This window comes from Zootoca vivipara, chromosome 12 (assembly GCF_965207765.1).
Source record: "Zootoca vivipara chromosome 12, rZooViv2.hap1.1, whole genome shotgun sequence".
In the NCBI taxonomy this organism is placed as follows: domain Eukaryota; kingdom Metazoa; phylum Chordata; class Lepidosauria; order Squamata; family Lacertidae; genus Zootoca; species Zootoca vivipara.
The window spans coordinates 40,452,143-40,479,543 of NC_142595.1; the positions used below are offsets into that span (position 1 = coordinate 40,452,143).

The 27,401-nt window shown below is 42.2% G+C and overlaps 4 protein-coding genes across 4 annotated transcripts; 1 reads left to right on the plus strand and 3 right to left on the minus strand.

Moving 5' to 3' along the window:
• The first annotated feature begins 3,524 nt into the window (after nucleotides 1-3,524).
• Nucleotides 3,525-4,484, plus strand: LOC132592958 (olfactory receptor 11A1-like). Its single transcript, XM_060281256.1, has one exon. The coding sequence runs from the start codon at nucleotides 3,525-3,527 to the stop codon at nucleotides 4,482-4,484; it is 960 nt and encodes a 319-aa protein (XP_060137239.1).
• Nucleotides 4,485-9,166: 4,682 nt separating this feature from the next.
• LOC148684009 (olfactory receptor 10A4-like) lies at nucleotides 9,167-10,105 on the minus strand. Its single transcript, XM_088654738.1, is given in 1 exon segment — nucleotides 9,167-10,105. A coding segment is annotated over 1 exon segment (939 nt).
• Nucleotides 10,106-16,271: 6,166 nt separating this feature from the next.
• Nucleotides 16,272-17,219, minus strand: LOC118095545 (olfactory receptor 13G1-like). The gene has a single exon (XM_035136795.2). The coding sequence runs from the start codon at nucleotides 17,217-17,219 to the stop codon at nucleotides 16,272-16,274; it is 948 nt and encodes a 315-aa protein (XP_034992686.2).
• A 2,783-nt stretch (nucleotides 17,220-20,002) lies between these two features.
• LOC118095546 (vomeronasal type-2 receptor 26-like) lies at nucleotides 20,003-26,784 on the minus strand. The gene is made up of 5 exons (XM_060281257.2): nucleotides 26,737-26,784; nucleotides 23,667-24,416; nucleotides 22,939-23,166; nucleotides 21,483-21,609; nucleotides 20,003-20,913 (listed from the first exon to the last, which is right to left on the minus strand). Exons 1-5 carry the CDS (start codon nucleotides 26,782-26,784, stop codon nucleotides 20,003-20,005), a joined length of 2,064 nt encoding a protein of 687 aa, XP_060137240.2.
• Between the last annotated feature and the right edge of the window lie 617 nt (nucleotides 26,785-27,401).

Sequence of the window (27,401 nt, forward strand, 5' to 3'; positions counted from 1 at the left end):
TTCACCAACCATATACTAAGAGGGGCATTATACAAGGTATGGGTCAAATATAAAAGGTATATTGAATTGAAAACGCCGTCGTGGATCTCTCCCATAGAGGCTTATGCAATTAAAAAATTAACTACTGAGAGAAAATGGCCTGTATATAAACAGTTAATAGAAGAGCACCAAGAGGAGTATAAATTAAAGTCATATGAAGAATTAAAATGTTATGGTATCAGTAATTGGCAGTATATACAGTTGGTCAGTATATTTAGAGCAGATTTGAAAGAGAAGTCATTCAAAATAAAAGCAATCTGCTATCCAGAACATATAATCTTCTACTGGTGTGGGATTTATTTCAAGAAGAGACAACAGAATCTATGATTAAATGGTCCCAGGATCTCGGTCAGACAATACAAATTGACCAATGGGAGAAATTGTGGAAGCAGGATATAAGATTTACGGCTTCTTATAATATAAAAGAAAATTTTATCAAAATGTATCATAGGTGGTATTTAACACCTGTAAAGATGGCCAAAGTATATAAATTAAAAAATAATTTATGCTGGAGATGCAATGGGGAACCTGGCACATTTATACATATGTGGTGGACGTGTCAAGAAATAAAAAAGTTTTGGTTAATGATTCATGAAGAATTAAAGAAAATGATGAAAAAAATCGATAAAGAAAAAACCAGAGATCTACCTATTAGGTTTATTAAGTGAAGAGATCCCCCAAAAGAATAAGACAGTGTTCTTGTATGCGTGCACAGCAGCCAGGGTTCTAATAGCTACATATTGGAAGACATCCAAAATACCAACAAAAGAAGAGTGGATAAACAAGCTTAGTGAGTATCTATTAATGGCCAAGCTGACAGCAGCCTTGAGAAATCAACCGAAACTAAAATTAAGAAGCGAATGGGAAAGTTATGATGAATACATAAAAAAAAATTTTCTAAAAGAGGGCATGCTCACATGCTTAGAATAAAAAGATATGAAGGGATATAAAAGATAAAGAGTGGAGATATAAGATAAGAGTGACAGAGGAATACAGGAAAGACAGAATGCATGCAGAGAATATATGTAAGTGATGGATTATATTTATAAAATTGAAACTGAAGTGAAAACAGAAGTCGGGTAAATAAAGGAGGGAAGTTTGTGGGGGAGGGGGGAAGGTGATGAGGGGTGATTGGTATTTGGTGAAATTTTTGTTGGTTTGTTTGCTTTTATCGTTACTATTATTATTTATGGATATTACGGATTATTCTTTATGTTCATTGGTTTATAGATTATTTGTTTATTGTTTATGTTGAATTGTATAAAGATTGATGCTCAATAAAAACTTATTTTTTTAAAAAAATAGAATACATCTGAAGGCACCCCTGTTTAGGGAAGCTTTTAATGTTTAACAGACTATTGTATTTTAATATTTTGTTGGACGCCACCCAGAGTGGCTGGGGAAACCCAGCCAGATGGGCGGGGTATTAATAATAATAATAATAATAATAATAATAATAATAATAATAATAATAATAGTAATAGTAATAATATGCTCTGCATCCGCTTTGAATGCTGTTTCCAGACTCAAGTTTGTTCTTGAACAGTGATAATCTCTGTTGTTTGCCTGCATGGATGTGTCTGTATTCAAAACCTTTGATTGCATTGCTGGAATGCAGCAGACTGCAGAAAGTTCAAAGTCCCATCAGTTGCTCTGCCTATTTTTCGCCTCTCGCCACTGCAGTCATGGGAAGGTTTCTCACAAGGGGAAATAGTCCTTGTGTGAAAAGAAGTTCTTTCTCCTTGTGTTCTAGAAATGCCCTTAAAGTGTGCTTTCATATCCCCTGTGGAATGCGAGGGAAATAATGAGTCAGAAGGAAGAATTGCTTGAGGGGAAGAAATACAAGCAGTTTCCCTTTCTTGAGACCATTAAGGAGATTGAAGCCTAAAGAAGACTGGCGAAGCTTGGAGAAGTCCTTTTGCAGTAAGCGAGAGCCGCACTTCTAAGACCAGGAAGATGAAAATTGCACCCTGGAGGATATAGTAGCAGACAAAAAGATCGGGCTGGTGAAGGATCTGGAAATTAGGGACAGAACTGGGAAAGAAAGGAAGTTGTTGAAGGAAGATATAGCTAATGGCTCCATAAGGAGATAATGTCACAGGAACCCATGGCAAAAGCAGGCAGGAATGGATATTTACAGATTGTGAGTGAATCATTTGGAGGGCTTTGAAAAATGCACAGCCTTGTTTTGTCACCGCCTGTGCCTCTCATCCCATTTGCATCTGTCTAAGGCATTTGTGCTTTTTTTGACTTCTGGTGAAATTTATCTTCAATCTTCTCCACAAAGTACATCTGAGCAGGAAAGGACAACTAAGAACCTCTATCCCCCCCCCACATGCTTTTCATTTCCTTGTGTAATGGTTAAGATCTTGAGGTATGAGCTGAAGTCAAGCACATCAGGCAAAGACATGGGAAAAGAACTCTGATGTGGGTGAGTTTCTCCCCCTACACTCCAAGATCCAATCATCAACCATATTAAGATGCAGAAAGTCTTACCATCTTCCCACCTGTCCTCCAAAGAGCTCAAGGTGATATGCATGGCTCTTCCTCTCTCGATAGTATCCTGACAACAATTCTGTGCAGTAGGTTAGACCGAGAGTTGGTGACTGGCCTAAGGTCACCAGTGAGTTTAATAGCTGAATGGGGATTTGAAACCTGGGCTCTCAGGTCCTAGCCCAACACTACACCACTGGCTCCATATGTGGTGGAGAACGGTGTTTGTGTGGCTTGAGAAGGGAATGCAGAATTAGTTGGAATCCATGACTGGGAAGGACTCAGCTGTAGACTTTCCTTGAAAGGAAGGACATATATGGTGAATGAAGAGTCAAGGGTGAAAGAGGATCTTGATGAAATGGAACAAACTAGCATAGAGCAGACCGCATTATGTGATCTGATGTTTGGGTGGTCTTGACTTCCAAGTTTTTTGCTTCCAATCTTGTAAACAGGGCTGGACATTCTTCCACAGCAAGTAAGGTTGAATTCTGCAGCCTCTGTTAATCAAGTACATTTGTGGCTGCTTGATAATTTTTGGGTAGGTTATTTAACTACTGCTAGTTATGGGGAGGGTAGAGTGTCTCAGTTAGGTACAGAGCAAACCAGGTGGGTTGGCCAATGGAATGATTCTGAACATGAGCTCATTTTGTTTGTCTTCTAGGACACGGACCTTGAATAATTCTACATTATGTTAACCCACTTACTCATTCCTTTGATATGCAGTCAGAGCCTATGCAATGCAAGTGTTGAACCACGACACAGTCCTATTCATAGCTGAAGGCTTGCCTTCTCTCTTCTCCAGTCCCACACTCATTCTCTTAAAAGTGTCATGCTGTTGGACTCCAACTCCTATCATCCCCAAACAACTTGGCCAATTGTCAGGGCTGATAAAAGTTGTAGTTCAGGAGTATTTGGAGAGTTACAGGTTCTTTGCCCCTGGTCTAGGTTACGTTCATATGTTCACATGATCTTCCTAGGTTCAAGCTACTACCATGAACCCAACAGACTTCGGAAACCATACAATCCTTACTGAATTTATCTTGCTGGGATTTGGGAATCTGGGCCATCTGGATCTCCTCTTCTTCTTCGTCTTCCTAGCGATCTACATTGCGACCATGGTGGGCAACATCCTCCTCATTGTGCTGGTGGTATCAGACCACAACCTCCACACACCTATGTACTTCTTCTTGGGAAATCTGTCTTGCTTAGAGATCTGCTACAGTTCCAACATTATGCCCAAGATGCTTGCTGGCCTCATCCTCTACCAGGGCAAAGTCATTTCTGTGGCAGGCTGCATGATGCAGTTTTATTTTTTTGGTTTCCTGGTAGTTTCAGAGTGTTATCTCTTGGCTGCCATGTCTTACGATAGGTATGTGGCAATATGCAAGCCGTTGCTCTATGTGATTGTTATGGATGGCAAAACCTGCGTTCAGCTAGTGGCAGGGGCTTGGGTAATCAGTTTGCTGGTTATTAACCTAACAATATGTTTAACCCAGCAATTAACCTTCTGCGGTCCCAACACAATAGACCATTTCTTTTGCGACTACAGCCCATTGTTAAAACTGTCTTGCAATGACACCCACATGATGGAGCTGGTAACTACTCTTCTGGCGGGAGTGTGCTCCCTGCCACCCTTTGTTTTAACTCTGGCTTCCTATAGTTCTATCATACGAGCCATTCTGAGAATCCCGTCCACTGTTGGAAAGCAAAAGGCCTTCTCTACCTGCTCCTCTCACCTCATGGTAGTGTCCATCTTCTATGGCACGATCATTATTGTCTACCTGTTACCAAGAACGGACGCAATGCGAGATTGGAACAAGGTCTTTTCTCTCTTCTACATAGTCCTGACTCCATTGCTCAATCCCCTCATATATAGCCTGAGAAACAGGGAGGTGCAGAATGCTTTGAGTAAAGTGCTTCTTAAATTATCCACTTACAGAACTGTAGCTTAAGACGTCTGGCTACTTAGGACTGTGGCCACCTAAGTCCTACTCAGAGTAGACCCATTGAAATGAAGGAACCAAAGTCTGTCATGTCCACTGGCCACAATGGCTCTGCTTTGAGTCGGACCAGCACTAGATACAACCCTTATATTTGTCTTGAAGAGAGGAGTGTGGAATCTCAGGCATCTCTATATACAGGACATCCATCCCTCCCCAGGCCACTTGGCTCAGGTTCCCATGTTTGTACCCTCTCAAGCACTTTTGCCTGGCCAGAATGTGACCTTGAAGTGTAATGATAATGCTGGCTGGAATGTGGTGTGTATGTGTGTAGAAGAAACCTTTATGCCTTGTGTGACTAGAATGCCACTTACTGTGCAAATATAAGATTCATATCCATTACGCAGATCACTTTCATCTCTTGACCTGCCTATCACTTGCACCTGCCCCCTGAAAGGTTGCCCACAATGAAATGTGGCCCTTTGGCTGAAAAAAGTTTTCTCTCTGACCTCTCCTTTAAAAGATATCATGTTCCTTTGGAAGGCCCAGGTTTGGGCAAAGCGTTATGAGGCTGGAGCTTAATTCACCTGCATCTCAAAATTATCTTGTTTCTTTTGAAATATGATGTGTCATTTATCATTCTAGTGCTTCCGTGGGATTGGAGTGAAATTGACTGTGCTCATTCAAGATGAAATTCTACATTTCAGGTCTGAAAATAGGTACAATCCACTGATTTGATTCTGAGAGCAGAAGAAGCATTTCAGAAACTTTCATTTAATTGGCTAAGAAACCAAACAAACCCCTATTCTAGATGTGGAAAAAGACTCAGAAGTTTGGAGCTGACTGAAGAACACTTATTAGTGCAGCAAAATTCTTTGAGCTGTGTTTATGTGCCAGCTTGGCCCCGTGACTGTGGGTGCCCAGGGCCATGGGTGTCATGAAGTGTGCATGGCCCTGATACTAAAATTTGTGGGTGCTCGATCCCTTCATGAGGAATTTTGTGGGTGATTGAGCACCCAGGGCCCCAGGGAGCTGGCACCTATGTATGTAGAAGGCTGAGGGATCCACTGGCACTTCTGAAATCTCTCACTGCTTGGAGAGATTGGGGTGCACGTAACAATATTTTGCTGATAATTGTGAAAAAAATGCACAAATACAACACAATTTGTGACATAAACAAATATAGTTTGAGAAGATTAACTAAACCCAAAAAACTAAAAGGAGCAACTCGGGAACATGAAAGCTTTTTTTTATAAAATAATTTTTATTGATTTTATATAGCAAAGAAAGACATACAAAACACATTCTACCTTCTTCTTTCTCCCCTCCACGAGCCCCCCTCTGCCACAAGAGAGCCCCATGAACAGAGAACAGTCAAAGGCAATCCATTATGTAATTGAGTTCCCCCCACTCCTCCCCCCCGAGCCCCCCCTGCCACTAGAGGCCCCAGGATGGTAAGGAAAAGTAGAGGCGGGTATCCACCCAACTAGTTTTCCATAATTGCCTTAAAATCTAAAAAGAAAAAGAAAGAGAGAGAGAAAAGCAAAAAAAGAAGAAAAAAGAACAAAAAGGAAAATAAGAAAACCAAAAAAGAAGAAAGACACTCATCTTATTTTTAATCCCTTGGTAATATCTTAGTGACTTCCTCATATCCCCTCTTCCTGGTTGTTCATAATTTCTATTTACTAATCTTAGCAGATTTCTTCATTCCAATTTCAATTCTTATTCTTGAGCACACATTCCAATGTCTACCACATTCCTCCTGAAAGCTTTTGTGATATTTGGCATCACATCACAGGCAAGACATTACATCACATTACATGGAAGGTCATGCAGAAACCCCATACTTGTTTTGCAGCGGAGAGTGGAAGAAATTATTCTGATCAGGGTTACATATGCAGTGACACATGTGTGTACAAGCTCATGCTGGATCCTACTGCGTGTGGAACAAAGCATGGATGATGATATTTATTGAGTCATCCCCCCATCAACCTCTATTTATTAAAGAGCTGCACTGCATCTCAGTGGTATAAATACTTCTGTTGGTATATTAGTGAAACCAGAATTCTTTCTATTCCATCTATAATAAGGTTGGTGACAATTTTTAATAGTCTGAGCTGCTTAACTGCTGGAGACACAGCTCTCATATTCCCAGCTCCAATGCAGAGCCTTCCTGAACTGAGGAATCAACCAAGCCAACAGCATACCCTCTTTGAGTTCAATTCTCCCTAACATGTAGTTATGCTCTTATGCATCATAGGGAATAAATAATACAGGCAAGCCCCAATTTGCATGGGGGTTGTGTTCCTAGCCCCCCCATGCATCGGGAGAGTGCACATAAGCCCTTGTTCTGCCCCCATTCTTCCAGGCCCAAAATGACCCACGTTGGTGGTCACATGTCAATTGAACACATGCAGAATGGTCACCGCCTATACTGTACAGCAGAGTGGTGTAATGGCTAGAGTGCCAGACTAACACCTGGGAGACCAGGGTTCAAATCGCCACTCAGTGATGAAGCTCACTGTGTGACTTTGGGCTCTAACGTAACCTCACAGGTTTGCTGTGAGGATAAAATGAGGAAGTGGGAGAAACATGGGACTCAGCTACACTGACAAAGAAACATCTCTTTATATGTGTTGTTTATGCATTCCAACAGGGGGACGCGGGTGGCGCTGTGGGTTAAACCACAGAGGCTAGGGCTTGCTGATAAGAAGGTCGGCGGTTCGAAACCCCGCGATTGGGTGAGCTCCCGTTGCTCGGTCCCAGCTCCTGCCAACCTAGCAGTTCTAAAGCACGTCAAAGTGCAAGTAGATAAATAGGTACCGCTACAGCGGGACGGTAAAAGGCGTTTCTGCGTGCTGCTCTGGTTCACCAGAAGCGGCTTAGTCATGCTGGTCACATGACCTGGAAGCTGTACGCCGGCTCCCTTGGCCAATAACGCGACATGAGCGCCGCAACCCCAGAGTCAGTCATGACTGGACCTAATGGTCAGGGGTCCCTTTATGCATTCCAACACCGTGACACCGGATGGCGTTGTGGAGTCCCATTTTTGCTAACCTGATTTCTCATACAAAGTTTGCAATGTGTTTAGCTGAAATGCTTCTTTGATGGGTCCAGCCATGCATACCACCTGGATACAAAAGGATGGATATAAATGTAATTAACAAAAACCAACCAACAAAGGAAGTATCACCCACCCACTCCTAAATCCAAGAGAAACTCTTAGGACTGGTGTCAGAGGTCAGCATCCCTGGGCTTCTACTGAGGCCCACATTCCAGAGGGAGGAGGCACTGGTAACCCTTGATGTCCCCAAACCTTGTTGCTCACTGTCACTTCCTGGTCACCACCAGCACTCTGCAAACAGGGACACTAGTGAAGCAATAGGGCAGCAACCTCCACTTGCCTTATGCTGTTTCTGGGTGGTTGTGTGGCTGGAGGTGAGAGGAGGCAAGTGAGTAGGCAATGAGGATATCAGTGAGGGGGCGACGGATCCATTCAGAGCATCTTCTCCCAGGACTCCCCAAAGCCTGGAGTCATCACTGGCAACCACTGGGAGGTGGAGGAAAGGGAATAAAGATGCATTGCAACACACCTGCCCACCCGCCCACCATTATTATTTAGCCACCCTCCATGCTGAACCTCAACCGCATGACAAAGATATCCTTATTCCTGCAGGTGTCTTAAGAGAATGTTCAGGCATCTGTTCAGTTTTATTGGTTTACTAGCTGGCCCTGCCACGCGTTGTGGGGGCTCAGTTTGTTAAATGGAGCCTCAGAGTCCCACTTTAGACTCCCCTCACCTTCAGAATCCCCCTGTTTTTCGTGTGTTATGTTTACATAGGCACATCCCTGTGTCTCCCCCACCCTGTTCCGACCTATTACCTATCCCTGTCCCCCTCCCCCCTCCCCTGGTTCATCCCTGCTCTTGGGCCCACCCTGTCCCGACCCATGAGCTATTTGGCCCCCCATCCCCCGCCCAGGCAGGCCCCTACCTCCACTCGGCCTAGTCTGCAAAGCCGAGCTTAGATACTGTGGAGAGGGCAGGTTTCATCCCTGTGTCTCCCCCCCACACCCTGTTCCAATCCATTACCTATTCCTGGCCCCTATTCTCTCCCCCCAGGCAACGCCCTACCTCCACTCAGCCTAGTCTGGAAAGCGGCCTAGTCTATAAAGCCGAGCCTGTGGAGAGGGTAGGTTTCCTAGGTGTATTACCAGTGTAGTCGTCACTAGAGGGTGTTGCAATCTCTCCTGTGCTCCCAGCATGCACTTGTGGATGATTTGTGAGTTCTGGAACACGGAGTTTTTGGGGTTTTACCTGGCGTAGCTGACACATCTGTGTTTGAAAACAGTCTGGGGACAGTCGCGCAGTCACATTTGACTTTGTGTCCAAATTTCAATGGTATTGGGCAAGCGGTTTTGTAGAACATAGGAGATGAAGGAACATACCCAGTTTACATTTATATATATATAGATTCTCTGTGATTTATTTTATATACACCCCTTACAGATGCTAATGATTAGGTAGTATATAAACGCCTTAAATGTTATTGTTATTCTTATCATCTCAATTTCTTACCTGTCCTTCACTATAAAGTCCCTGGGCAGGTTATAACAATTTAAAAATACATTATCAATGGATTCCTGCTGTAGTGCAACAGATAAATGGAATTGGTTTGATACAGCTTGATTATTATCTAAGGAACACCTCCCTTCCTTGCCATTGATTTCTTGAAAGCAGCTTTTATCTCTTTGTTCCTAAGACTGTAAATAATTGGGTTGAATGATGGTGTCACTACTGTTTAGAGGAGAGAAAGGATCCTGTCGCTGTCCAGGGAATAGACTGATTTGGGTCGAACGTAGGTGAAAGTGACAGTTCCGTAGAAAAGAGAAACGACAATGAGATGTGAGGAGCAGGTGGAGAAGGCTTTGCGTCTGTTCTTGGCTGAAGGCATCCTTAGGATGGTGGCGATGATGAGCATGTACGACAACAGGATGAGCAAAAATGGTACCAGGATAAAGAACACAGTTACCGTAGCAACTGCCACTTCATTCTTGAAGGTGTCAGTGGTAGCCAGTCTCAAAACGGGCAGAATATCACAGAAAAAATGGTTGATTCTGTTAGGGCCACAATAGGGAAGAGTAAATATAGAAATGGACTGGCCCAAAGCCACCAAACTACCAATGGCCCATGAAATAGAAGCCAGCAGAGCACATTCCTTAGGGCTCATGATGCAGGTATATTGCAGAGGTTTACAGATGGCGACGTAGCGGTCAAATGCCATGACGGAAAGAAGGCAACACTCAGTAATACCAAAGAAAATAAAGAAATACATCTGAATCCCGCAGCCTACAAAGGATATGGTCTGATTCTCTGACAGTAAATGTTCAAGCGTCTTTGGGATGATGGATGTGGTGTAGCCGATTTCCAAAAAGGACAAGTTCCAGAGGAAGAAGTACATTGGTGTGTGAAGGGTAGGCTCGGCAACCGTGATGATCAATATCAGGCTGTTCCCAATCAATGCCACCAAGTAGAATATGAGTACCAGCAAAAAAAGGAGAGCTTGCATGCTCTGGAAGTCTGAGAAGCCCACAAACACAATCTCGGTCAAACAGGACTGGTTGCCTCTTTTCATGTCATCATCCAGAGGGGATCCTGGAGACATAACAAGAGCTGCAGATAAAGAGACGAGGGTTAGAATTACAGGCAACCCCTGATTTGTGTGCGATCGTGTTTGTGGCCCCCGTGTGCATTGGTGGAATGCACATAAGCCCACCCGCCCTGCTACACCCTGTTCCGCCCCATTCTGCCCTCTTCTGGGTCCAAAATGTTGGAGGTCACGCATCAACTGAATGCTTGCAAAATGAGTACCAACCTGTAATTCAAGTACCTTAGCTATGTCAAATAGAAGATTTACATCCTGATTTTTCTGTTTTTACTCAGAGGTAAGTCCCGTTGAGGGACGCGGGTGGCGCTGTGGGTTAAACCACAGAGCCTAGGGCTTGCCGATCAGAAGGTCAGCGGTTCGAATCCCTGCGACGGGGTGAGCTCCCGTTGCTCGGTCCCAGCTCCTGCCAACCTAGCAATTCGAAAGCACGTCAAAGTGCAAGTAGATAAATAGGTACCGCTACAGCGGGAAGGTAAACGGTGTTGCTGTGTGCTGCTCTGGTTTGCCAGAAGTGGCTTGGTCATGCTGGCCACATGACCCGGAAGCTGTAAGCCGGCTCCCTCGGCCAATAACACAAGATGAGCACCGCAACCCCAGAGTTGGTCATGACTGGACCTAATGGTCAGGGGTCCCTTTACCTTTACCTACCGGTAAGTCCCGCTGAGTTCAATGGAGCCAATCCCTTGGAAAAGTATGCAAGGGATAATAGTTTTAGTATTTGTGAACAATGCATTTTGTGTGACTTCGCAGTCTTGCAACTAACCTAAGATCAACTCTTGTTGGACATACGAACATAGGAAGAGTCCTGCTGGATCTGACCAAAGGCCTCTCTCATCCAGCATCCTGTTCCCACAGTGACCAGCCAACGGGAAGCCTGCAAGTAGCATATGAGCACGGCAGAGCTCTCCCCACTTGTGATTCCCAGCAACTGGTATTTAGAGCCATACAACCCATAAGGTCAGTGTGGAGAGCCTTATGAATTTGTCTGAGCCCCTTTGAAAGCCACCCAGGTTACCACACCTTGTGGTAGGAAATTCCATAGCTTAGCAATGCACTGTGTGAATAAGTACTGTATTCCCTTTTGTCTGGATCTCAGGCTTATATGTCAGAATTGCTCCTTTCAAGTCTAAATGTGGTTTCTCTGGAATTCTAGGCACCTTTAAAATAATTTGAACTATCCTGATCTATCAGTGCTTGGTTCAGATAGTGAGGAAGACTCAAATGAACTCCAGGTTCACGCCTTTTGTAAGCCTGTGATCACCTAATAAATAATTGATTGATCGATTGATCTATCGATTGAGTAGGGATCCCTGTTGGAGAATTTTGAGGTCATGTGCTAAAATATTTCGTAAACCAAAAACATTTTTTCTATACCATCTCCTTGACACAACAATGGAAATTTCCACTAATGTACAGTCCTCTCGGGCATGTAATGTGTAACCATCTCCACAAACAAATTACACAATAGCTCCCTACAACATAACAAAAAGCCCCCCACAATACGTTGACCAATTTTCTACTTAAAAACCATGTAAACACCATCTCCTTCCTTTTATGAGCGAAGGAACCAGCCAGCCAGCTGATCAAACAACCACACCCTTAGGTAACCTATGGTAGATAGACCTTACATTTCTGTTAGCTTTCTGATAATTCTCAGGTAGATGACAAATGTCCACTGAATAAAAAAACTGGAACTTCTGCACCATTCATTGGGAAGTCCAAGCACTGAAGATTCTTTTGCTGCAATGCCTCTTCAGTTAGTACTATATCTGGAGAAGATCTTTCTTCAGATACTTTGTTGGTTGCTAACATCATGGTACTAAGCATGGTTAGAAAAGGGGCTTTTAAATCCCCATTAGGTCCAGAATTCTAAAGGGACTTGGTGGATTTTCTCTTGGCAAAGCCATGAGGCAAAGGCATTGTTAATTGCAGTAGGATTTGGTAAACAAATGGCAGGGGGAAGATTGGGGAAGGAATCCATTAAGTATTTGGTTTCTGAGCAGACATCCTGCCACTGTGATGATGAACCATACAAAATTGATGGGCAGAGTTCCATTTTTTTCCATGCTTGGAGCTACAGAAAGCCAATCTTTTGTATTTGAATTCTGTCAGGTCTCTTTTTCACTGCCATGTCTTTGATATTATCCGCTGCTCCCATCACTTAAATTCCAAGCTGTTTAATTAATTGATGACACAGATCTTTTATTTGGCATTTCAGGGAAATATCATTGCAAATGTAATATATGTAAACTAAACAATATAAGAGACATTACAAAAAGAACACAATTTAAAACTTTTAAACACTCAATAACCTTAAGCTATCCAGCAGTCCAGTGCACTCATACTGTATCATTGGAATTCGTTAGATTGGTGAGTGTGAGAGATGGGGGTCATATCAGTGGTGGCCCCAAATTGTGGAACTCTCATTCAATTAATATTGGTTTGACACCTTCAGTTATGGCATTTGATAAAGTCTTGAAAATGTCTCTCTCTGTAATCTTCTGTCCTTAAAAGAGTTTAGGTCAGATGTGGGGAACCTCAGGCCCAGGGACCCTCTCTGGGCCACCCTCCTCCAGCCCTCCCTGCTTATGGTCCTACTTCATACCACAACTGTTTTTTTGCTTGGCTGAAATGTCTCCTTGAACTCTGATAAAATTTATATGAAAAGGTGAAACTTCTGGGAAAAGGGGCACAACTCATTCTGAAAAGGGGATGGAACCATTTGTCTTTTAGTTTGACATAAAGTAAGTCCTTTATTCTTCTCATATTGGCCGCAAATGGTACAATATTTGCGTAATATATTCAAACAGCCTGGCCCCAAATCAGTATTTGAGCTCCTGTACTTTCTCAACCATCTTTAAAGGCAGTCCGTGTAAGGTGATCCTGTGGATGGGTATTTCACAGATGCATAGCTGCCAAGTTATCCCTTTTTTAAGGGAAATTCCCTTATGCTGAATAGGCTTCCTCGCGAGAAAAGGGAAAACTTGGCAACTATGCAGATGGGAACACTGATGTGGGGTTTTCAAATTCACAAATGCATGTTTAATTAGACAAGCACTTCTGCTTACGTGTCCTAACTCTGGCATAACAGTGTAAGGACACATAAGCAGGAGTCATTACTACCATATGGTACTCATAGTTGATAGGCTGCGAGGGATTGCATTAGTGATTCTCTGTTCCAAGTTGATTTCTGATCTAAAATTGAACACTACAGGGACGAAGCTCCAAAGTGATCAATTGAGCACTGTCCTTGTGGAATCAATGGGGAGTTTTAATTAACCTCTAGAGAAATTAAATGAAGAGATGCAAATAACTTTCTTGTAATTCCAATACGAGTCTAATGGGTCCTTTTAGGCATGCTTTGAAAAATGCAGTTTCCAGCAAGAATTCCCACATGGAAATGACAAAAGAGGAGAATGAATGCCACTGATTTAAGCCAGGCAAGGGAAGAATTGGACATATTCTGTGTAGGGCTGGGGAATATTTTTCAGACCCAAGGTCACATTCCCTCCCAAGCAACCTTCCAGGGCCTACATGCCAGTGGTGGGTAAAAGTGGTTGGAGCAATGATTGTTAATTTTGCCTTTGGACAGTGTGCTGGTTACGATGAACACTCTTACACGCCTATCTATCATCCATCCAGGGATGCAAGGAGCTTTATCAAAATAGAAAGACACATTCCAGCCAGGCAAACACACCCAACAAGGGTGAAAAATAGGGCTGGTGAGTGGTGTGGTCTGGGATAGAGGATGTAGCTGCAGAGGAGGTGTAGCTTAGGAAAACTCTAAGAGAAGACTGGGCTATCCTATTTGGACCCTACAGCTGAGGTTCATGTGTGTAGGTGGGTATGTGGTGTGGTGGCCCAAAGTTTGCATTTCATTCATTGTGCAAGTTGCAGTGTGGGTGCTTCATTTAGAAAATCCACCAGACATCTATTAAGTTAACGAATGTAAGCCTATATTGAAGCTATAATAATAATAATAATAATAATAATAATAATAATAATAATAATAATAATAATAATAACAATAGACTGTGTCCAATGCTAGTCAGAGTAGACCTACTGAAATTAAGGGACATAGACAACTTAGGTTCGTTAATTTAGATGATGAGGTGACCTTCACTTGAGCGAAGCAGCTTGCCAAATATGATGGTTGAACTGTGAATCTTCCTGGGCAGCTCTCCATGGTGCTGAACGTTGGTTTTTGACTTCAGTCCACTGTGGGTTCAAGTTTGTATTGACCGATCAGATTCCCACCAATAATATGTGTGTGAGAGAGTGCGCGTGCTGTGGAAACCTATGTAGAAAGGAGTGCATGACCCAGATCCAGAGCCTGGCTATGTTTATGACACGCCAATGGGATCAAGTGTTCTGGTTAAAATTCCTGAAGTGGTGCTAATGACATTTATTCTGTTATTTGCTGATGTGATGTGTGCTGCATTTTCATGTTAAAGCACTATCTAAATGAGAAAAACAGCAGATGTAGTGAAAGGAAGGTGCTTGCATAAAAGGGGTATCAAAAAAGAATGATGAGAAAAAATGGGAGAGGCTGAAGGCAAGGGGTGATATGGGGAGAGCCATTCGTGTTTCTTTCTCATCCACCCAGCTTCAACAATCCTCTGGCCACCTTTATCTCTCTGTCAAGGTCTCTCTCTCTCCACCATATACCTTTTTGATAGCTGCATCTTCTGGAGTCCTACAACTGCCACATCACCATGCATCACTGTTTATTTATGTTTTTCATGAATCATGTAAATAGATGCATTTAACAAGAATGGTCACCTGGAGGCAGCAAAGGGGGGGAAGAAATGACTCTGGGTGCTCCATGGTGAGAGCAGGGAGCTCTAAGGGAAGAGAGTGTGTAATTTTGCCTCACCATGTAGTGTGAGCTTAAGTTGGGGAGTTGACAGAAGATTCGAGTGCTACTGCTCCCTTTAAACATTACAACAGCAACAACAGCAACAACAACAACTTTTTATTTCTTATACCCCACCCATCTGACTGGGTTGCCCCAGCCACTGTGGGCAGCTTCCAACAAAAACACAGGAAACAACCCAACAACAACAAGAACACCAAACATTAAAAGCTACACTCTTGCATACCTGGTTGGTAGGGACTGTTATCTTTGTTGTATTGCTACATTTTGGAACTATTAGTACTTATTCTGGTCCACCTATATTAGTTGTTTTCATTTATACTATTGTTTTAAGAGGTTGTTTTATCCAAGTGTTTTGCACTTCTATAAAATGTGGAGTAATTATTATTTTTTGATAATGTTTTTATGATCATGTAAATCATTCAGAGGTTTCTTTGAAATATAGAACGGTATATAAAATGATCTGCCTGCCTACCTAATTAAATACATACACGACAGTAAATGAGCCAGCTCTGTGTTGAGCTGTGTTGAAGGTTACTTAGTAAGCAGGGATGTAGGGAAATTGCACCCTGCCTACTAAGTAACTAAGAAATTGCACAGCCATGTTCTAATAAACATTGAAGCTTAGTTTACGGATACAGATTTACAGGGACATGCTCTCTATTGCAGTGTTTCCCAACCAGTGTGCCTCCAGATGTTTTGGGACTGCAACTCCCATCTTCCCTAGCTAGCAAGACCAGTGGTCAGGAATGATGGGAGTTGTAGTCCCAAAACATCTGGAGGCACACTGGTTGGGAAACACTGCTCTATTGTAACCGGTTGGGCCTTTCCCCAGGCATCAGTCACATTGGCCAAATGAATCTCCCTCAGGAAGACACTGCTGTGTCTGGGTTTTATATCCCTTGGTTCTGTGGTATGATTAATCATAGTATTATTTATACTGCACACTTAGGAATATTCCTACAGCAACCCACCAAGTCTAGTTTTGTTACTTTCCCAATTAGTATTAGGAAGGGCTATGGCTCAGTGATAGTGCATAGGCTTTCCATACCAAAGATCCCAGGTCCAACTATCCGATTCTATGATTCTATCTATTTAGGTATTGCTTTTTTTCTTTTAAACTACAAGCTGCTTCAGGCAATGTACATGACTCTCACAACCTTATCCAATGTGATAGGTTTAGATGAGAGAAAGCACTCAGTGGCTGAGTGAGGCTTTAAAGCCAAGTCCCTCTCAGTCAAAGTCCAGCACTCACCACTATCCAACACTAACTCTCAGCAGGGATCTACCTGTGAGCTTCTTCAGTGCCTCTTTAACTTCTTTATTTCTCAAGGAATATATGACAGGGTTGAGCACAGGAGTCACCACTGAATAAAGGATAGCAACAACCTTGTCTTCTTCTGGGGATGAGGTTGAGGTAGGCCTGATGTATGTGTAGATGATGGTGGAAAAGTAGAAGCTGACAACAAGGAGGTGGGAAGAGCAAGTGGAGAAGGCTTTCTTCTTCCCTTCAGTAGATTTAATTCTAAAGATGGTTGTCAGAATAAACAAATATGATGTTAACGTCAGCAAACAGCTACCCATGGAGAAGACTGCATCAGCTACATAAGCCATGGTTTCATTGAGGCTGATGTCTGAGCAAGACAACATCAGCAAAGGAGGCAAGTCACAGAAGAAGTGGTTGATGACGTTGGAGTCACAGAAGGAAAGGCGCAGCACAAGCCCTGTGTGAACGGCAGAATTTATCATCCCCACCACCCACACTCCAGCCACCACCCCAATGTACATTTCCCTCCTCATGATGACTGTGTACTGCAAAGGGTGGCAGATGGCGATGAAGCGATCAAAGGCCATAAAGGAAAGCAGCAATATCTCTGTTCCCAGAGCCCACAAGAAAAAGTAGACCTGGGCTATGCAGCCGGGAAATGAGATGGTCTTCCTGGAGGCCAAAGTAGTCTGGAGCATCTTGGGAATTGTCACCGAGATACAAAACATGTTTGCTATGGACAAATGGATGAGCAGGAAATACATGGGGGTGTGGAGCTTGCGGCAAGTGCTTAAAGTGAAGATGAAGAGGAAGTTGGCTGACAAAGCAGTTGCATAGATTAAAGTGAACCCCCAAAATATGATTTTCTGATGTTCAGGGGAGCTGGATAAGCCGACCAAAATAAAATCTTGAAGTGCTGACTGGTTCTTCAGTTCCATGTGTCTGATAGTGCTGACTTGTCCAGATGAATAAATTTATTGGGTGTTAACCAAAGGTCAAATTCATGAAGACAAATTCATAGAGGATGAACCATGATCTGGAACCCCCATGTTCAGAAACAGGACATTTTCCAGTATATTCACACATCTCCAGTGGGATCAGAAGGAAATAAGAAATAGGTCACACAAAATTGCATGGCTGTCAACTGCTGCAAGACAGTCAAAAACTGCTGACAAAGACAAATAGAAGCCTTTGAGGTGTGAATTTAGCAGTCTCTTGCCGCCTCCAGCCACTCCACATCCCCTACCCTGTTACGCTGTAAGTCAGGGATAGGGAACCTGTGGCTCTCCAGGTATTGCTGGACTACAACTCCCATCATTGCAGATCATTGGCTACACTGGCTGGGAATGATGGGAGATGAAGTCCAACAGCACATGGAGGGCCGCATATTTCCTGCCCCTTCCTGCCAAAAGTTCTGTGGAAACCTACACTCCAGACATGTCTCATAGTAAGTTGGTGATGTGGGTGGCACATAAGTAACAGTCTAGGACAGGGTTTCCCAAACATGGATTTCCAGCTGTTTTTGGATTATACTTCTCATTATCTCATTATCCCTGACTAGCTAGTGATGGTGGGAGTCCATAAACAGCTGGAGACCCAAGTTTGGGAAATCCTGGTTTAGGACTACTATTGACCCACAGCTGATTCTGGGCTCTGGCCAAGGCTATCAACTTATTTTATAGCATGTCAACAGTATCTGATCTTTGACACCTACTTCCTCTTAAGGTAAAGGGTAAAGGGACCCCTGACCATTAGGTGCAGTCGTGACCGACTCTGGGGTTGCGTGCTCATCTCGCATTATTGGCCAAGGGAGCCGACGTATAGCTTCCAGGTCATGTGGCCAGCATGACAAAGCCGCTTCTGGCAAACCAGAGCAGCACATGGGAACGCCGTTTACCTTCCCGCTGTAGCAGTTCCTATTTATGTACTTGCATTTTGAAGTGCTTTTGAACTGCTAGGTTGGCAGGAGCTGGGACCAAGCAATGGGAGCTCACCCCGTCACAGGGATTCAAACTGCTGACCTTCTGATCAGCAAGCCCTGGGCTCAGTGGTTTAACCCACAGCGCCACCTGGGTCCCTCTTACTTATGAGTAAAAACACATGCCAGTTTGTACTGCATATGCTGATCATGTAGACAAAGCATTTCCCCTTATAATAAAGAAAACATCTGTACCAGAATCTTCTGCTTTAGGTTTAAAATTAGCTCACCTGGAAGCAGCAGCAGGATTCAAATGCTCCATATACCTGAAGATGTGAGGCAAAATGAAACTTGTCTCATTGATGATGATCCCCACCCCTTTCTGCTAAGCCAGAGAAGAATGGAAGAATCAAGTGGAGAAACCGACAGCAAACATAAATAGTGAGCGAATGGTTCAAGTGCAGTGTTGGTGGCGTAGGGACAAAACCCTCAGAGGGAGTCAAATTAGGAATAGTCTAAGGATGTAAGGCTGCCACCAAGGAGAATTAGGATCATTGCTTCTGATTGCCTGGGGACCTCTGGGCCCAAGGAGGATGGTGTGGGTTATTATTTATTTATTTAGTATTACATGTATATCCAACGTTTCCTCCGAGGAGCACAAATGTGGCACATGTGGTTATCTACCTTCTCCATTTTATCCCCACAACAACCCTGTTAGGTAGGTTTTGCTGCAAGATAGTAGCCCAAGGTCACCCAGTGAGCTTCATGGCTGCATGGGGATTTGAACCCTGGCCATAGTAAGGGCACAGAGAATCCATTCACATTGTCCAACTGCAAATTCCATATGGTAGATATGCAGTTCTAAAGAGTATAATCCTCTGAGAACTTCAGCTTTCTCTCTACAGTCATATTTATACAATCCACTGCCTTCTCCCAAGTGTAGGACATTGTAAATACATGTGTTTTTAAAGAAGCATTATCCTTATTACATCTCAAACAAAATGCTGCTTTAGTTAATACAAATCAAATATTTCCTGTTGAACAAGTCATCATTTAAGGTGCAATGACACTCCTGTAACATAAGTTTAAACACTGCCCAGTAGTTTAGGAGCCTCCTTTATTTCATTTATATATATCAATATCTGCATATCAAATTGATTTTTGTTTTTATGTGTGTGTGTGTATGTGTGTACACACACACACACACACACACACACACACAGAGAGAGAGAGAGAGAGAGAGAGAGAGAGAGAGAGAGAGAGAGAGAGAGAGAGGGTTTCTAAAAAAAGTGTCTCAGAAGCTGAAAATGCTGCTGGCCAAAACAAAGCTGCTAACAAATGTTGAAGCTGTAGGTGTTACTATTTGGTTACATCCATTAGCTGATATTTATCTCATAAAACACAGCATGCTAAAAATTCACCTTCATCATCTATCAATTGATCCAAAGTCAATATACCCGCTTCCATCCAATTTTTGCATATCACCATCTTTTCCTGATTTTTTAAAGTTGGGTTTCTAATAGGAAAAGGGGTCGAATCTATTTTTTATTAGGCATTGCATTCTATATCTTTCTAGCTGATGTTATTGTTTCCAGAGATTATTATTAATAAAATGGTCTCAACATAAATGTGGTGATTACTGTGTTGTACTATGAGCTAGGAAAACTGGGTTCAAATCCCCATTCAACTATGGGTCAGATACCATCTCTCAGTCTATCCCACCATGAACTCATTGGATGGGATGCAAGAAGGGAAATAAAAACAAATTTAAGGTCCCTGGCTAATGGCATCTCTTTCACCTTCTCAATTATGGTCATCCTTCTTCCTTACTAACCTCTCTTTACTGTTCATATCTGGCCTAAATATAATGATGTGGATTTTGGGGAGGAAGATGCAACCCAGTAAGCCAGCAGTAGAGGCCAAGATGGAGAAGATCTCCACAGCCACCATGTATTTCCCTTTGGTGCTCAGATAAGTGGGGACAAAGGACAGCCAAACACTGCAGAAGACCAGCATGCTGAAGGTAATCAACTTGGCTTCATTGAAAGTATCAGGCAACTTCCTGGCAAAGAAAGCCACAGAGAAGCTCACAATGGCCAAAAGACCCATGTAGCCAAGAATAAGGTGGAACATGATGTCGGAGCCTTCATTGCACTGCACTGTGATTTTCCCATCCTGGGAGTGCAGGTCAAACTCTGGGAATGGGGGAGAGGATGCCAGCCACCCAACACAGATGCCAGCTTGAATGAGAGAGCAGAAGGTGATAAGGGATCCTGCCAGCCTCTTCCCAAGCCATTTCCTCATGCTGTTTCCAGGCTTGGTGACCATGAATGCCAAAACCACAGTGAGGGTTTTGGCTAACACACAAGCAACAGCAATGGAGAAGACGAGGCCAAAGACGGTTTGCCTCAAGACACAGGTCACCTTTGTAGGCCTGCCAATGAATAAGAAGGAGCAGAGAAAGCAGAGAAGCAGAGAAGAGAGCAAGGTGCAGGTGATTCCCCAGTTGTTGGCTTTGACAATGGGAGTGTTCCAGTGCAGAGCGAAGGTCCCCATCACAACAAGCGTGACCAGAGAAAGCAGGAGAGCCAAGGAAGCCAGAATCACCCCCAAGGGCTCCTCATAGGATAGGTAGCTTATTTTTTTTGGAACACATTGGTCCTGAAAGGCATTTGGGTAGCGATCGTCTGGGCATTTCTCACACTGATCTGCATCTGAAAGTGAGAAGCATGCTTTTAGCATTTCTGGAAGTGATAAAAATTAATTTTATTGATACTGTCTATTATGCTGTGCACAAAAAATATTACTGAGCTGTTGAACCATAGCCTATTTTTTCAACTAAGTGATGGTTCCTCCATGAGCATCTCCGCTGTACTAATTAATCCATTCATATTTATTTGTCATGGTTGCGGTATACTGATTGATTTCAGTCTTTTCCCATTAAACATGTCTAGCTCTACTAGTAAGTAAGTGAAGATGAAAATCTGTTGGCTGCAGGTTGAATGCTGACAAAAGGGAATCTATGGAGTGCAATCCTAATTATTTCTTCCCAGATGTATGTCATCCTGATTTCAATGGTGGTTACTCCCATGTGGATGTACTTTCACACAATATACTCTTGAAAGAGGAGGCGAGAGGAAAGGACAATATGTATCAGTAAAATATAAACACATGTGCTTGGGATCCATGACAGTAGATAAGCAGACATAATAAGACTAAGACATGAATGTCTGTGTTGGAGAGGAAGATGGGAATTCCAGTTGACTTGGGTTCCTTCACTTACCCTTCTGGACTGAAATCCTCCCTTTAGGGCACTGAACACAGTCATAGCAACACATTTGCTTTCCCTGCTGAGCAAACATACTCTGTCCAGGGTGGCAGCTCTCAACACAGGTGGAAATGGGCAGCATCTAATGGTAATGACAAGCAAGAGATTTTGAGTGGAATAAATCTTATTGTCATCTATATGCAGCAGAAAGGTCACAGGACTGAAAATATCAGGCCCCCTGATAAAGATTCTTTCTGCTGTCCCCAGACTATTTGGCCAGCCCAGCAGATGCATGAATAGCAAAGAGAAGCTAGTGCCAACATTCTCCTTCCTGATAGATTGATTCCTCATAACCCAAGCCTGATTCCCTTCTGGAGGGAGAGGAGAGCTGAGATAAGGACCCAGCAGCAAATGCTTCTTCTCCTTCTTAGGTGTGCAGGAGTAGGGAATGAAGGACCATCATGAGTTAGTTCTGGTTGTTGGTGATGAAAGATATTTAATATGGTTGCTATACATATTTTCTCTGCAGATCACACAACCTTGACAGTCCTCTCCAAGGAAGTTTTCACCAACCATTTTGTGGGAATTAAACTCTCGTTCCCATTTTTAAAGTTATGCGGAAGATAGCCCTGGTCATTTGACCCGTTAAGAAGTTCCCCTTTTCCTCCTATAAAACTATGCAAGACACTCTCTTTAAAAGTTCAAATAAGAATTAATAAATATAAAATCTACAATGCACGTAGGCTTCGTTCACATTGCTAATACATCTTTGTATTAGACCTCCAGTTATATGGCAGTATATAAACTCATTCAATCCATCCATCCATCCATCCATCCATCCATAAAAGATGATGATGATGGATAATGATTAAAAAAAAGATCTCTGGGTATAGGGTTATATATAAATTCAATCAATCAATCAATCAATCAATCAACCAATCAATCGCCTCAGGCATATGACAACACATATAGCCTTCCATAGCCTTCTGAGCAGCAGCTCTTTCCTTAGCCTTTGGGATGCTTTCATCCCACACATTATGGCCAAGCCTGCATGGAGTTTGGCCTCACAATCAGCCTGATGGAGACCAACATCCTGGCACAGGATATCGCCAGCCACTCCGTCCTTCAACATTAGTGACCACACACTTCAGGTGGTAGGTGATTTTCTTTCTACCTAGGCTCCGCATTGTTCCCAACAACACATTTTGGAGCACAACAGGCCCTTTTCAAGAGCTTTAAACACTTGCAGATTCCTTACTCATAAATACTTTGTTCTTATCCCTGAACTCCAAATTAGCTTCAAACTAGCTCTGCATCAACAAATTTGAACAAAGTAACAAAGATAGTATTTCATCAGTAAGTACCAGAGCTTGTCTCCTCACACCTCTCCTTTGTAGCCATCTCTGTTTTCCTGGATCTCCTGATCTTCTAATAAAAGATGATGATTAAAATAAGAAATAGTCCCACCCACCTGCTTGAACTTGGGATTCCATGCAACGGCACTTCCATCCACTGTGAACTCTTTTCCTGGGGGTGCCTGAGGGTCCACCCTCCCCACTCGGACTCTCTGGAAAGACTCATTGGGAAATGTGACCAAGTTGAGGAGATCATAGCCACCTGCCTGCTGCCCCTTCTCATCAAAAGAGATTTCTTCCCCAGCACTGTTGTTGAAGTGGATGTTCTTCAGGAAGGAGTGAAGCTAGATTGCAGGGAAAAACAACAACACAATCCTTGGAGGCTAATACGCTCTCTCTCTCTCATTTGCAAAGTGGACCTTTGTATTCTTACTACAATTTATCATATATATTGGGTACTTCAAAAAAATTCCCCAATTAATATGTGAAACTGCCATGTGCTGAGTCAAACAACTGGTCTCTGTAGCCCAGAACTGTCGACTTTGAATTGCCACAGTGCTACAGGGCATACATCCGAGGTTTCAACCCAATTTTGACACCAGAGGACACCCCTGCCTCTTGTGCAGCCCAAGTAGGAGAATCCTGGGATGGATTAATTTCAAGAGTTTGAATGTGCAGCTTGCAAAGCATGTGGCCTTTAACTGAGATAATGTCCCTCCCAATGATAGAATTCACCAGGGGAAATCCCCAAGGCCTCTCCTCCATGCCAGGTCTCAGCTGTGCAACATACAAATCAGTAATAATAACATTTGCTTCTAACATTGAGGAGAGTAATTGGCAGTACCTGCCAGGGCGGCATCCGTCTCTCAACCAGTACTTTCTGTTTGGCTCTTGATGAATACATGCTATGGAGAGCATGCGCTACTGCATGGACGGCATTGTAGATGGTGTAGCTCTGGCTGGACATTTCCATTTCAAACACAGGTCCAGTGAGTTTCTCCAGCTTCTCCTCCCCAGTGCAGTGTTCCCGCAGTGTCTCAATTAGATTGTTATCTGAGAATGAACAGAGGAATGCACTGGCCCAGAACTCCTGGATGAAATTAAGATTTGACTGCCATGGATTTATGGTCTGTAGAAAGTCGTGAAACCCTGGAACTGGATTTGAGTGGAGTGTAAATGTCAAGGTGCCATTGAAGGATATGGAAGGGAATTTGTCTCCAGCCAGCACTGCAGTGAAATCCCATTGAGCTGTTGTAATCCACACCCTCTGTACAGGGTACATAGATAAAACCTCACAGGAGACTAAAACCAGTCTCAAACCCTCTAGAGACTGACTGTCTCCATAGACGAGAATCACATTCATCTGCCTCTGTGTGAGAGCAAACATGATTGGTCTCAGTTTTTGTTGAAGTAGCTCATTAGGTAACCATTTTGTCACTAGTGGGATCACCAGTGTCCAAGAAATGCAAAGATTATTTTGGAAAAGCCTTGGTCTAAGAGTACGAAGGAAGGTTTCTCCACTGTCATCATCTGAAACAAGGAGGCCAATCCAGTTCCACCCAAACTTCCGGAGGAGCCACACAATGCCATCATACTGAGCGCCGAGAAAATAAATAAATAAATAAATAAAGGATTAATGGCGATGAAAGAGAGTTAAAAAGTGCTGAGCACACTTCCGCCTTCTTCTTGCTTAGAGGAACGATAGAGTTTATACATACTACAGACGTGGAAGGAAAACACAGTGGCGTCTAGTGTACGCAATAGGAATCTCACAGAAACTTGGAGAAACGCTCTCACAGAGACACCCAGTGGAGGGACAAGGGAACTGAATGAGCTGTAAAATGAATTGAATGTATTGAATCTAATGTATTGAATGTATCTCTCTCTCTTCTTTTTATATATATCGGAATGAAAAGGATGAATTAAGAGTGTGATTACCCCTAAACTCCCAGGAATCAAGGTGTATAATTAAATGTGTATAATTAAGAATTTTAACTGATAAAAAGGAAAATTATTTTATTTTTATAAAATTAAAAGTTTGAAAGGTTAATTAGATTGGATCAATTAGATTGGATAATTAGATTGGATTAATTAAAGATTATTTAATCAATTAATCAATTAATGATAGAGATCAGTTAATTAAATTTGTGGTTTGATTTAAGGTGGGATATTGTGTGTTTTAGCTGCAGGGGGGATTTTGATACCTTCAAAAAGGGGGGAAGGATAAGGTGGTATTTAATTAATCAATATAGGGTGGGGACAGCAATTGATTAATTCTGTACATTGTGTATATAGAGGAAGAACCATGACATCAACCAAAAAAGGACAATCTCAAATGACAATCCCAGCAGCTCTGGCGAGAAGACAATCCACTCCGGAAATGGACCTTAATGCAGATATTAGAGAACTGATAATAAACATGAATAAAACATTGAATGACAAATTGGACAATATGGGACTCAAAATAGAACAGAATTCTAAATTAATTGAACAAAATTCGAAAATAATTACGGACTTATCAGGACAGATAAAGGATTTAACAATCAAAAATATGGAGACTGAAAAATCAGTGGTGGAAGTAAATACAAAAGTGATGAAACAAGAGGAGATGATGAAAGACATTACAAAGAAAATCCAGCAAGAGAACAGAGATTTAAAGAAATACCAAGATACCACTAATGTGGGAATGAGTCAATTGAAGCAGGCCCAGGAAGAAATCCTGGACCAAATTGCGATTTTGGAAATGTATCAGAGGGAGTTAATTTTGAGATTTAGGGGCGTTCCGGAGGTGCAGGGAGAGGACATCATGAGTAAATTGATAAAAGAACTAGCGGAATGGCTAGGTGTAAAAGAAGAAGATCTGATCATGGATGTGGATAAAATATTTAGAGTAAGACCGGAGGGGAAAAAACAATATAGGGGTCCAGGAGATTGTCTGGTGTATCTGAATTCCAGATTGCTAAAGGATAAGATATTGCAAAAACGGAGATTGAGAATAGATGGCCACAATGTAATTATATATAAAGAAATTCCAAAGCGCATCTTGAAGAAGAGGGAAAAATATAAGGATTTAACAGATGCGCTGAAATTGAAAGGTATCAGATTCAAATGGCTAGTCCCGGAAGGTCTGTCCTTCACCATTAAAGATACAAGGAAGGTTATCAGATCAGTGGACACGATGGAGAAGGTTAGAAGAACATACAAAAAGGAACTGGGGGAGGAGGGGGATCCGGAAAGAGAGGAAGAGGAAGGAGTAGGAGAGGAGGAGGTAGAGAGATTGGGGGAAACAACGTAAAACGAACATAAAACGAAGAACCATTTTATAATTGACTTTGCTTTTTTTTGGTTTAGAATTTCTGTTGGTGACTCTGTAAGGTAATCAAATAAAGTGATTAAATATCTTCGATTGTAGTGAGTATAAGAAATGGAGCTTAGAATAATATCCTGGAATGTAAATGGTCTGAATGATAAGAAAAAAAGAAACAAAATAGAACATATATTAAAAAAGAAAAAATGGGATGTGATCTGTCTGCAAGAGACACATATCGCACAAAAACATGAAAGGATTTTGATTAACAAAAGATTGGGGGAAGAATATATAACTTCAGATAAGGTAAAAAAAAGGGGAGTTGTCATGTATATAAATCCCAAATTAAAAGCTGAATGTAAATTTAAAAATCAAGAGGGAAGGATATTGGGGGTACAAGTAACTAAAGAAAATAAGAAATTACTCCTAGTAGGAATATATGCCCCAAATGGGAACCAAGGACCCTTTTTTGAGAAATTGCAAAAGAAATTAGCTGATTATAACAATGATGACATGATATTAATGGGGGATTGGAATGGGGTGACATCAGTAGAGTGGGACAGATCCCCAAACAATGCTAAATCAAGATTAAAATCAGGAAGGTTACCAGTGGCCTTTTTCCAATTGGTGGACGATCACGGATTGGAGGATGCATGGAGGGTGAAAAATGATAAAGTGCGACAGTATACATTCTATTCGGAGGCTAACAAATCTTGCAGCAGAATCGATGCCATATGGGTCTCAAAAATTTTAATGACAAAAATTTCTAAAGTAGAAATAATGCCAAAATCCATCACAGATCATAATCCGATAAAGCTGGAGTTAAAAGGGAGTAATAGAAGGAATAAAAGTTGGAGGATGAATGAGTGGTTATTAAATGATGAAAAAATAGTAAAAGAGGCACAAAAAAGAATGAAGGAATATTTTGAAATAAATATGACTCAAGATATAGATATAAGAACGGTTTGGGATGCGGGGAAAGCATACATAAGGGGCTTCTACATTCAACAGAATATAATACAGAAAAGAGCGAAGGAGTTTAAGTTAAAACAGATACAGAAAGAGATAGAACTAAATGAGGGGCTATTAAACAAGAATCCAAGGGATAAGGAATTAAAAAACAAAGCCAAATTATTGCAGTCTCAACTATCTACACTTTTGTCGGAGGAGTTAGAGAATAAATTAAAGTGGATGAAGCAAAAAACATTTGAAAGCGGGAACAGGCTAGGAAAACTACTCGCTTGGCAAATAAAGAAAAAACAGAAAGAAAGA

Bases quoted from the DNA above. Each gene is read 5' to 3' on its own strand.
- LOC118095546 (XM_060281257.2), bottom strand. From the start codon at position 26,784: ATGCATCCTCCAATCCGTGATCGTCCACCAATTGGAAAAAGGCCACTG. The intron at 23,167-23,666 runs GTACTGCCAATT...CCTGCAATCTAG, and splicing joins GACGGATGCCGCCCTGGCAG to CTTCACTCCTTCCTGAAGAA. The intron at 20,914-21,482 runs GTAAGTGAAGGA...TCTCACTTTCAG, and splicing joins GAGGATTTCAGTCCAGAAGG to ATGCAGATCAGTGTGAGAAA.
- LOC132592958 (XM_060281256.1), top strand. From the start codon at position 3,525: ATGAACCCAACAGACTTCGGAAACCATACAATCCTTACTGAATTTATC.
- LOC118095545 (XM_035136795.2), bottom strand. From the start codon at position 17,219: ATGGAACTGAAGAACCAGTCAGCACTTCAAGATTTTATTTTGGTCGGC.